General features: G+C 57.6%; 1 protein-coding gene across 6 annotated transcripts in view; it reads left to right on the top strand.

Moving 5' to 3' along the window:
- The first annotated feature begins 4,540 nt into the window (after nucleotides 1-4,540).
- PIP5K1C (phosphatidylinositol-4-phosphate 5-kinase type 1 gamma) overlaps nucleotides 4,541-11,484 on the top strand; it is a 51,071-nt gene continuing 44,127 nt past the window's right edge. For 3 of the 6 annotated variants that reach the window (XR_006733652.1, XM_045544784.1, XM_045544785.1), the window contains exon 1: nucleotides 4,593-4,722. Coding sequence is in view for 5 of the 6 variants with exons in the window: in XM_045544784.1 (XP_045400740.1) it covers nucleotides 4,629-4,722 (94 nt within the window). In the remaining variant the exon portion in view is untranslated. Of the gene's footprint in view, nucleotides 4,723-11,484 lie in introns of all 6 variants that reach the window. The other 3 variants (XM_045544783.1, XM_045544787.1, XM_045544786.1) reach the window with 2 other exon arrangements.

The raw sequence follows: 11,484 nt of genomic DNA, 5'->3' as shown, positions 1-11,484 counted from the left end.
TTGGGGTGGGACAGCTCACTCTCACCCCCACATGACCGAGAGTCGCGATTATTTCCTGCTCTCAGCAGCCCTGTGACGTGGTCACTCTCACTATCCCCATTTTATGGAGCAGAAAACGGAGGCCCAGACAGAAACCCAGGCAGAGGGGTGGGATCTGACAGCGGAGATGTGCGTCCCACCCCCACAGCTCCCCGGGAGCTCCTGGGGCCACATAACACCGCCCCCCGCCATGACCCCAAATGCCTGCTAGCTCTGTGCCCCACCATGCAAACACTTGTCACCTGTGCCTCCCCGGCCCTGGTCCCCGGGGGGTGGGTACCTCTTGGTCCTGGACAAAGACCTGAAGTGCAACCGGACACTGGGCTCACGGGGAAGCTCCCTCTGTCCTCCCCTTTGGGAGCAAGTGACCCAGAAAAAACTCCTGCCGCCAGCCCCTCCCCTCTCCAGATCTGGGGTCTCCTTGACCCTTAGCAGCTGCCCCCAGAGAAGGAGTAAAGCTCCCATCCCAGCCCCTTCACCCCCGAAAGGTCCCAGCAGTGAGATCGGGAGGTGGAGGGGGGGGCTGCAGTTGTTTGAAAACTTGGAGCCTCTTTATAAATTCAGGGTGCTCGGGGACACCGAGGTCCCAGCCTGCCCTACCTGTCACCTCCTGGCCACTGTCTCAGGCTGCAGGAGGTAAACCCAGCCTCCTCCCCACCTGACATCCCTTCCCCCTCCTCAGTTTGGGGGATCAGAGCCCAACCTGTGCCCCTCGGCACTCCGCCACCCCCTGCAGCACCTGGGCCAACAATGACCCTTTTAAAAGTCTCTGGCAACGTCGTCCTGGGCAGGCCGCCAGGGGCAGTAACTGCCGGGCAGATAATCCCTTAGAAACTATGTCAGATGCCCACACAGGAGTGTCAGTTTCCTGCTTCCTGGGGAGGTAGGGGGAGGCCACTGAGGGGTCCCAGGACCCTGAGGTGGGGGAACCCAGTTTGGACAATGTCTACAGGGCAGAAGGCAGAGTAGGGCAGGGGACTCACCTGTCCAGGAGGCTGGGTGGCCTCTGGGCCTGTGGCAGGAGCCAGGGCCGGGGTGCCCGCCTGGCACGGGGGTGGGGACGGCACCCGAGGCTGGTGGCTCTGGCTTCCCCACCTGGGTGCTCAACTTTTCCTTGGTCGTGGTGGCAGGAGGAGGAGAGGTCCTATGTCAGGTGGGACCCACCAGTGCGACAACGTGCACAGGCTGGGTGTGAGGGAGGCCGGCCAGCAGGCTGGTTGGGTGTGTGGCTCTGTGGGAAGGTGCTCTCACGTGGAAGCAGCTGGCTTTAACCCCTGCTTGCCCGGAGGCCAGGGACACCGAGTCCTTCACCTGCCTGGGAACCCGCGCGTAGTAGGTGCTCAGGGAAACGTCTGGTGAATACAGTCAGGAACGAATGGGCCACACCTCCGGGCTCCCCGCTCCCCGCCCCCCGCTCCCCTCGCTGTCCTTCTTGGACCTGGAACCTCTCAGCCTTAGCACTTGCTGTGCCGTTCTGCCAGTTTGTGGCAGGGTGGGCTCCTTTCGCCCTGCAGCTCCGGGTGCAAATCCTGCTTCTCCGCCACCCGCCACACTCGTGATGGTCCCAACGAGTGAGCCACTCGGGAAGTATAAAATGCGTGGGGGATTTCAAAGCTTTGCTGTACAAAAAATGACGTAAAAACAGTTCATGGATTTTAATCCCGATTCTGTGTTGAAATGATCCTATTTTGGATGTATTGGGTTTAAATGAAATCTAGGTTTAAAATTAATGTCACCTGTTTCTTTTGACGTTGTTAGAATGTGGCTACTATACAAATTGGGCAGAGTTTCAAAAATGTGGCACCTAGAACATTTTAAATGGCATTTAAAATTTAAATCGGCTTGAGTTATAGCTCTGTAAGTACCAGAATAGGTGCTTAATACATAGTAGCTATTTATGGTGTTATTAAAAAATAATATATGCTTTTAAGCATTTAGCTGCCGGAACTACCTTAGCTTGTTTGCTGTCCCTTCTAGAATGTCACCTCATTGAGGTCTTTGTCTTGCTCATGCCTAGCATCTCCTATGGCCTACAACAGTGCCCAGTACCCAGTGGGTACCCAATAAACACTTTTCGAATGAATGAATGAGTGGAATAGGGTGAGGGGAGGTGGACAAGACCCACCAAGTTCCTCGTGCTGATGGTAATAGCCACTGTGGCCACCAGGGGGCGCCAGAAACCAGGTAACGGGCCGGGCCCAGCGGCCTCAGTTTACCACCCTGAAAATTGGGCACGATGCACTCTCGAAGGCACAAAAAAGCCACTGTCTCACCTGGATCCTGGCCCCTCCTGCCGCCCACCCCGGCACTAGTTTTTTTTTTTTTTAAGTTTTTTAAAAGCTAAAGTTATACACGTGTGCATTTTAAAGAGTTCCATCGTCCCCCAGGTTTGTTAAGAAAATCAGCCCCCCGAGTTTGTCTCCGCACATTTTCCCCCTCCCCAGAGGCCACCTCCCCTCCTTTGCTGCTCTTAGCTGATCCATTTGACTTTTACTTTCGCGTCTCTAAATCACGCCTGTTGTGCCAGTTTTTGTATTTTTAAAAATTTATTTCCTTTTCATAACGCTCCTCAATGATCCAAGCCCCGCCCCTTCCCCACTGTCTAAGCAAGCGGTTCTCAAACTCCATGTCGCATCCGAATCTGGCCCCTGGAGGAGAGGGGGTTCCTTAAAACCCAGATGGCGGTGCCCGCCCCCACAGCCCAGTTTCTGGTGCGGGAAGTCTGGGGCGGGGCCTGAGAACCCGCACGTCCAACGCGTGTTCCCAGGCGCCGCTGGCGGAGCTGGTCCGGGGACTGCACTTTGAGAACCAGGGGTCTGAATTTTCTCTCCAGACAGATTCTGCCTGAATCAGGAGTTCTGCTCATAACGTGTGTCCAAAGAACTCTGCCTGGAGACTTTAAAAAAAATTGTGGAAAAATACACACAACATAATACATTTAATAAATAAATAAGAAATTTACCATTTAACTTTTTTTTTTAGTTGAGGTCTTGCTAGGTTGCCCGGGCTGCTCTCCAACTGATGGCCTCAAGCGATCCTCCTGCCTTGGCCTCCCAAAGTGCTGGGATTACGGGCGTGAGCCACAGCGCCCACAACATTTATTAGTACCCAAATCATGATCTCAGGGTAAGTAAGTGCCTAACCATATCATCAATAAATTCACCATTATTCCGTAATAACATCATTAACACAATTATTCTTAGTACAACCATAGGGCTGACTCACAGCACGGTTCTTTGTGTGACTCTGAGCAAGTGGCCTACCCTCTCTGAGCTCCTGTTTTCTCATGTGTAAGATGGAGGTGATAGCATTTGGCTGGTTAATATTTGCAAACATTTTTTGTCTACTAGGTGTTACGTACTGGGAATGTATTAGTAGCAAAACACAAAAAACAAGTTTCTAACTGTTAGGGAAATATCATGTGCAAAGGCTTTAGCTCTGAGCCTGACATTTAATATTACCACTTATAACAATATTGTTTATAATGCATGTTATATATTAACATTTATGGCATAATAGCAACACATTATTTTTAATAATATTTATATCACAATATTATATAATTTATATATGTTCATAATAAAATAAAATGGATTGATTATTGTATTACCATTATCTATATGACTAATATAAGTATTATTTATATTTACATAAGTGTATATTATCTACACTATTATTTATGATTTAAAGTAATCCATCTATACTACATGAATAATATTCACATAAGCACAAATAATACCTTTATTACTCACATAAATATAATTAATATTTACTTGTATACATATTATATAATTTATATTTATATACATATTATATAATTTATATTCATATAAATGCTATATAATTTATATTTATATAGATATAATATTTATACCGATTTATATACATGTTTATTTGTATTATATTTATTTATATACATATTATGATTTATATGTATACAAATATATAATAAAAATTATCATTTATATTTATATAAATAATACAGATATTACTATATTTATATAAACAGCATCCACATTGCTACTTACATTTATATGAATATATAAACATTAGCATATATTTATATAAATATATAAATATTATTTGTGATGTTCCTTATTAATAGTAAACTATAACTACCCCTAGACTGTTTAGCGGGAACACAAGAAAATAAAAAAATAGTAAAATATGTTATTATTAATAAAATAATAATCTAGAAAATGAAACGTCTGTATTTATAACATGTAACATAAACAATGGGATGTGTTTGATCGTAAACACGTCGTTGGGTGCAACCGTTATTATATTTATGCTGTGCGTGTCAGCATTAGGATGTATTTATTTAGCAGCAAGATGACATGACCGGCATGGCGCTGTCCTCCCGCCCCTGGGCGCGCGGGGGCGCTCGAGGCACTCCCGGGCCCGGGCCGCGCGCAGGTCCCGCCCCTGAGCCCCGATTGGCCGTACGCGGTGACGCCGGCGCACGCGGCCCCGCCCCGGCCCGCCCCCCGCGCGCGGCCCGGCGCGTCCCCCGCCCCCCGCCGGCGGCGCCTGTTGTTCGCGGCCGCAGTCCGGGTCGCAGCTCGGGCCCCGCCGCGGTCCGCGCGGCCATGGAGCTGGAGGTGCCGGACGAGGCGGAGAGCGCCGAGGCGGGGGCCGGGAGCGCGGAGGCGGCCTGGGCAGCGGAGAGCGGGGCGGCGGCAGGTAACGGTCCGGCCCCCGCGGCCCGGGGACCCGCCCGAGCGCCGGCGGGGCCGGGACGTTCCACTCGGGGCCCGCGGGGGGCGCGGGGACGTCGCGGGGACGGTCGCGGGGGGCCGGACGGGGACCCCCATCCTGGGAGACACCTGCCTCCCCCGCGCTGCCCGGCCCGGGGCTGACACTGCCACTCACGCGAGGCTGCGACCCTGCCTGGACCCCTGGTCGGGGTCAGCCTCCAGGCCTGTCCCCACCACAGCCACTGGGTGGGCGCATCCGAGTGTCTCGGAGCCGCAGCATCCGCCACTGGGGTGGAGGTGCAAGTGGGGGGTCCTCCGGGCCATCTGGGTCAGCCTGCTGGCGGTGTCACCTGTCCCTCTGCAAGTCCCCCAGACCTGGGCGCGGGTGCGCTGACCGTTCCTTGCCTTTCTGGGCCTCAGTTTGCCTGCCTGGAAGACGAGGGGGCTAAGGGGGTGACATTTCCAGGCGCCCTCAGTGTCGCACAGCTGCAAGCAGCTGGGGCGGCATAGCAGGGGGCTTGGATGCCTTGTCACTCTGCTTCCCCGCCCTGAAGCCACCTTCTCTGCTTAGACACCAGCGGGGCAGCCCTGGCCGTGTAGGGGGCAAGGCTTACATGCCTTTGGCTGTCTTCGGGCCTTGCAGAGCCGAGCAGGTGCCGGCAGCTGGGCCCCACCCCTGGGCTCCCAGCCTCCGTTTCCGAGGGGACTGCGTGCAGAGCCCAGAGGGAACGGTTCCTTCTCAGTCGAGGTCACAACTCCCAAATAGGAAGTTTCCGGATTCGCAAAATCCTGCGCTCTCTCCCCAAGCAGCCGTCAGTGTCTCTAGACACCCACGTGGGTACCCATCCTCCTCCTCACCCAGGCCTCCCTCCCGAAGCGTCCTTGGCAGGCAGGCGAGGAGGTGCAGGGAGTCGGGGGAAATGTCTGGGGAGAGAGAGCAGGTCCCCCCGGGCTCTGAAAGTCACTCACCACTGCCTTCCCCACGGCCATCTGGACCCGCTTGCTCGGTTAGATGACCTGGTTCACTGCCACGAGCCCGTCGCCTCGCCCTGTTCTTTGCCCGCGGCGGCGGGTGCCCTGGCCTGGCCAGCTCCAGGTGTGGTTGAGTAATGCAGGGGGTCAGCGGGCCCCAGCCAGGGTCCCCTTCTTGGCCCCCTGACTTCTGCCATCAGCCCTCCCACCTGGGCTGTCAGAAACAAAGTAGCCTAAGACTCACCAACCACAAGAAAGCCACAGGGCACCCATTTGTGTTATCAGGGGCTGACTGGGGACAGATAAAGTCCCAGCTTCAGCCGTGGCTGGCTCTGAGCATGGGGGAGCTGAGGGAACAGGGCTTGTCCTCCCTACCTGTCCCCAAAATCTGCAGCAATCTGACTGCAGCTATTCGTTTATTTTACTCATTTTAAAATTAAGACCTGCTGCTCCGCTTCCGAACCCCTCTCTCCTGCTGTGAGTGCTGTTAGATTTGGTTTGTGGCCTACCCAGGCCTGTGCATACAGATATGTAAATATATTTGCATTTTTCATACCAATATGTAAACACGTGAATGGGTCTGCTTTTTCCTTATGAGACGGTTTCATGCCCCACCAGGGTTTCTCTGCCTCGGCGCTATTGGCAGATTGGGCCGGAAAATTCTCTATTTGGGGGGCATCTCTGGCCTCCACCCACCCCATGCCAGGAGCACCCCCGGTCATGACAACCAGATGTGTCTCCAGACATCACCTGGAGTCCGCTGGGGGCAGAGTCGCCCTGGTGAGAACCGTTGTACAACATCTGACCGGTGACTTGCTTACTTGTCTGTAGTAACCTGGAATCTTCCCCGACGTTGGTGTCAGTGATCCTTGTGGAGAGAGAACTCAGCACACAGGGCGTGGTTGGGAGGGCAAGTCACACTGCCTGGGTTCCACCCGCAGCTCAGCCCCTCAGTTTCCAGGTGACCTTCACCTCTCTGAGCCTCAGTGTCCCCATCTGTAAAATGGGGTGATGACCATGTCCACGTCAGGTTGACCGTGAGCCTTAAATGAGTCAACATTTATGCTTAATGGCTGTCAGTGGCGATTGGTGCCCGCTGTAGACACCTGCCATCATTGCAGGGCACATTCTAGCTGTTTGTGGAGTCACTTTTATGCTGTTAGAAGCAGCGTGTTGGCAGGTGCCTGCGGCCGTGGGCCTGCACCTGTGGGTGCTTTAATTCCCAGCGGTTGGTCAGTGGCAGGCAGATTGAAAAATCATGATCTGTCGCCTTCCAGAAAGTCGGGGTGGCCAAGCCTTGTCTGGCAGGGTCCAAGAGAGGCTGCCTGTGTCCCCAGGGCACTGCCAGCTCTGGATGTTGTCGTCCGTGGTAATTTCGGCCAATCTGATCGGAAGCAAAACGCTATCTCGTTGGAGTTTAGACTCTGGTTACTTTAAGTGCCCAGGCTCCTTGCTCACGAGGCCTGGCCCAGAAAAGCCTGGTGGCATGCGCTGTGGGTTGCTGGGGCACCTGGGGCCATGTGGGGCACCTGGTTCATGGGGGGTGGCTCTTGGGAGGGCCGGAGGCTTGGGGATGCTCCCACCATTGGAGCCACTGCTCTGCCTGTGGTTTGGGGCCTGAACTGTGGTCTGGGTTTCTCGGAGCCTCCTCCCCGCTGCCCATCCTGTCTCTGCGACACCCGGACAGTCAATGTTCTTTCCTGAGCCCCCCGCCCCTCCCACATCTAAGCTCATGCAAATTCTGTCAGCCTGGCCATCACAGCCGGAATCAGCCCGCTTCTCCCCGCCTGCCTCCACCAGGCCAGGCCGGCTCCAGCCTCCTTCCCCTGCTTGGACCAGCAGTCGGCTCCGCCCAGGCCTCCCTCCTCTTCCTCCTCTTCCTGGGCTCCCTGCCGCACGTGCCAGAAGGATCCCGTTAAAAACTGGCACAGGCCTGTCCCTCCTCTGCCCACAGCCATACATAGCTCCCACCTACCTTGGGGAAAAAGCCCAAGTCCTTCCCATGGCCTACCAGGCCCTGCACGACCTGCCCCGTCCCCTCTCTGCCCTCCCTTCCTCCCTTTCTCCCCCTCCTCACTCTGCTCCAGCCACACGGGCCTCCTCGCTGTGCCTCCAACACGCCAGGCATATCCTGCCCCAGGGCCTTTGCACGGGCTGTAGGGAGCACAGGAATGTTCTTTCTCCATGTCTGTGCCTGTTGCTTTAGCTCTTGCCGCCCTACCCTCCTGTTATACAACAGCACCTCCCCCTCCTCCGGGCCCACCCTCCGCATTTCCCCTACTGCTCTCGTCACCGCAGCAGTTGTCACCACCTGAGACATATGGCTTTGCTGACGTGAGTTCTGGCCATCCCTCCTGAGCGAGACCGCCATAGGAGCCAGGACCGTCTGTGTCATTCCCGCGGCGTCCCCAGCGCCTGGAGCCGCCTGGCACACGCCGCCTGGTAAACAGCAGGTGGATGCCAAGGAGGAACTGCAGGCGGACAGGGTGGCTGGGGATGGCGTCGCCAGGAAGGTGACATTTGAGGGAGCCCCGAGGAGGGGGCAAGAAGAGGGCACGGCCCGGGCTGAGGCCAGGCATGCCTGGACAGCAGCACCAGCACCTGAAGGGCCGGAGGGAGCTGGCACCGGGGCCTCCTCTCTGGGGTGGTCAGGGACTGGGTGAAAAAGCCAGCGGGGGTGGCGACGTCGCAGGTCAGCAGGGCCCAGGGCGGAGGCCGAGGACTTGGCAGCAGGAAGGTCCTAGTCCAGTTCTGCCCCAGCCGCTTCCTGGGAGACGACATCAGGCACTTTCGCCGCTGCAGCCTCAGTGTCCTCTGGCCGGGCCTCGGCGGCCACCTGGCCCACACCTGGCTCCATCGAGTACCAGGTGGGGCGCTTGGACTCAGTGTCCCCGTCTGTGAAGGGGGTGTGGTGACCGCACCTTTCTCGTGGGCTGCATGGGGAGGGCCAATGAGCAGAGCCTCAGACGCACCCGGGTCGCCGTCGTGCACAGGGAACCAAACCAACTGTTGCCTGCTGCGTCCGCAGGGCCTGGCACCGGGCGGGCTCTGAGCGGCACCGAGGTCTGAGGGCATCACCAGGGAGTGTGGAGGCCACGCTGTGTGGTCCTCACAGGTGTTCACAGGACCTTCTTGAGCACCAGCCACGGGCCAGGGAGCTGCAGGTGCCGAGGTCACATCAGGGACCAAGAGGGCTCCCTGGCTGCCCCGTGGCGGATGGGAGCAGGGAGCAGAAACCAGGGGTCGGCTGACCGTGGCCCCCACATCCCGTCGCACCAGCTCTTGTCCTTGCAGTGTTACTGGCACATGGCTTCGCCCACTCGCGCTCACGCCATCCTCAGCAGCTTCCCGGCTGTGGCGGCAGAGCTGAGTGGCCGCAGTGGCAACCGTGTGGCCTGCAGAGCTGAAAGCTCTCACCGTGTGGTCCTTCACAGGAAATATTTGCCGAACCCCGTGTCAAGCTGCATTGAACAGTGGTGGGTGCGGGGAGGGACCGCCGTGGCCACCATGGCAAAGGATGGGGCCGTGCCTGCTGTAGCCGAGGGGTCAGAGAGGGAGGTGACCCATCAGCCCAGACCCAGATGAGAAGTGTGGGCCACAGGGTGAGTGTTCCAGGCAGCGAGAGCAGCCGTGCAAAGGCCCTGAGGTAGGAATGAGCTGGACCCGTTTGCACCACAGACTTGACTTCAGCGAGGTGGGGGCAGGGCTGGCCACGCGGGCCTTAGAGGCCAGACCCTGGCTGGGGTGTTGCTCTGAGGACAGCAGGCAGCACCGGGGTGTCTAAGCAGGGCAGCGAGTGCAGATTCGCACTCCGGTGCCTGGTGGGGACGGCCATGGGTGGCAGTGGCCATGGGGGTTGGGGTGGTGTCCTGGCGAGCAGTGCGAATGCCTGGGCACAGCAAGCCAAGGCCCTGGGGGGGTTAGGCCTGAGCCCTGGTGCTGGTGGCCTGGGCCCTGGGCCGTCTGGCGGGCGTGTGCCGGGATGGTGAGCAGATGGCAGGGATCACCCAAAGCAGGCAGAGCCCCGGGAGCCTGGGCAGGGCGGCCTGGGGCCTAGTGTGGGGCTGAGCAAGCGACCTCCTTTTCTTCCCCCAAAACAAGGGCTGCAGGGGCCCGAGGATCCAGTGGGAGCAGGAATCGGTGAGGCCCCACCCGCCAGGGAAGCTGTATGACTCAGGCGTTGACAGTTTACTGATGGGGACACTGAGGCTCCAGGAGGGCTGGGGAGGCCACCTGGAGCAAGGTGTGGGCCGGGAGTGGCCCAGGCCTGCCTGCTCCCCGCTGCCTGCCTCCTGGGCTTAGCAACGTGTCCCTTCACCAGGGCCCGCGCAGGCAGGGCCCGCGGGGGATTTGCCGGCCGAGTGCCAGCTGGATGGTGGGGCCCACGGCGCTGGGCACTCTTGGGGATTACGGGCCTCAGGGATTAGTCGGAGTCCCCGCACCTGCCTCATGAGGCCAGCATGGGCGGGGCTGGGGTCGCACTGGGGGGCCCCCAGGTGCCACAGCCAGTGCCTGGGCGTCTGAGTCCCCAGTCCTGGTGGTGGGGAGGCAGCAGACCCCAGCACCTGTCGCAGCCCTCGCCTCTCCCTCTTGCAGGGCACTGGTGCATTACTCTGCAGGCGGGGGCTGCCCTTGAAGGTTTCGGGGGAGCGAGGTGCAGTTCAGGTGTCACCGATGGAATACTTGCCAAAGTGCGCTCTGGGCCACGTGCTGGGGAACCAGGTGGAAGGAGACGGACAGGGCCCCCGAACTCTAGGGGTGAGGGTGGGGAGCGTGTGGACAGTGAACAAAGACAGAGCAAAATATGTAACTTGGGGCTGGGGGCGTGAGACGAGTGCCGCGGAGAAGGAGAGAGAGATGGCGTGGGAGGGCCTTGTCCAGGCCAGGTGCTCAGGAGCGGGCATTGGAATGGAGGGGACGTGAAGGAAATGAGAGACCTGCATCGTGGAGGTGGGGGGAGGGTGTGCCAGGCAGGGGGCATGGCTCATGCAAAGGCCCTCGACCAGGACTGTGCATGGCATGTTGGAGGCACAGCAAGGAGACCCATGTGGCTGGAGCAGAGGGAGGAGGGGAGGGCGAGGAGGGGACAGGACAGGTCGTGCAGGGTCTGGTGGGTCCTGGGGAGGACTTGGGCTTTGACTCCGAGGTAGGTGGGAGCCATGGAGTGCTATGGGCAGAGGAGGGACAGGCTTGGACTCAGGTGCTCACAGCCGCCCTCTGGTGGCTGCTGCGGGGAGGCTGTGGGGGCTGAGGGTGAGACTTGGGGGACAAGGCAAAGGGGACAGCACTGGTCCAGGCGGGGCTGTGAGAAGTGAGTAATGCCATGCTGGAGGGACTTTGGAAGCAGAGCCAACAGGGCCATTTGGAGGATTGAGAAGGAGTGGCGAGGACAGTTGAGTTTCCCGAGCCTGGAGGATGGAGCTGCCCTCGGCTGAGGTGGCTCCTGCAGGAGGAGCAGGTTTGGGGGCCGGGCAGGGCCCGACGGGGCTGTGCTGTGTGGGGGGCCCTGTGAGCTGGGCTGGAGTCTGGGCTGCAGGCAATAGTGGGAGGATGGGCATGGGGCCGGGTGGGGCCATGGCCAGTGGACACCATCTCAGTCTCGTTGCCATGTCCACAGGACAGCCAGGAGGAGGGGTCCCCACAGGTATGGGCAGCAGGTTGTCCCACCACTCTGTGCCTCAGTTTCCTCATTTGTAAAGCGAGGTCACTCGAGGATCAGATGAGCCCGTGGGAAACACCCAGGTCATGGGCACAGAGACACCCGGCAGTGCGAGGT

The sequence above is a fragment of the Lemur catta genome, chromosome 1, assembly GCF_020740605.2.
Source record: "Lemur catta isolate mLemCat1 chromosome 1, mLemCat1.pri, whole genome shotgun sequence".
Taxonomy (NCBI): Eukaryota; Metazoa; Chordata; class Mammalia; order Primates; family Lemuridae; genus Lemur; species Lemur catta.
Note: the sequence above shows the minus strand (reverse complement) of the source record. Positions and strands in the feature narration are given on the sequence as shown.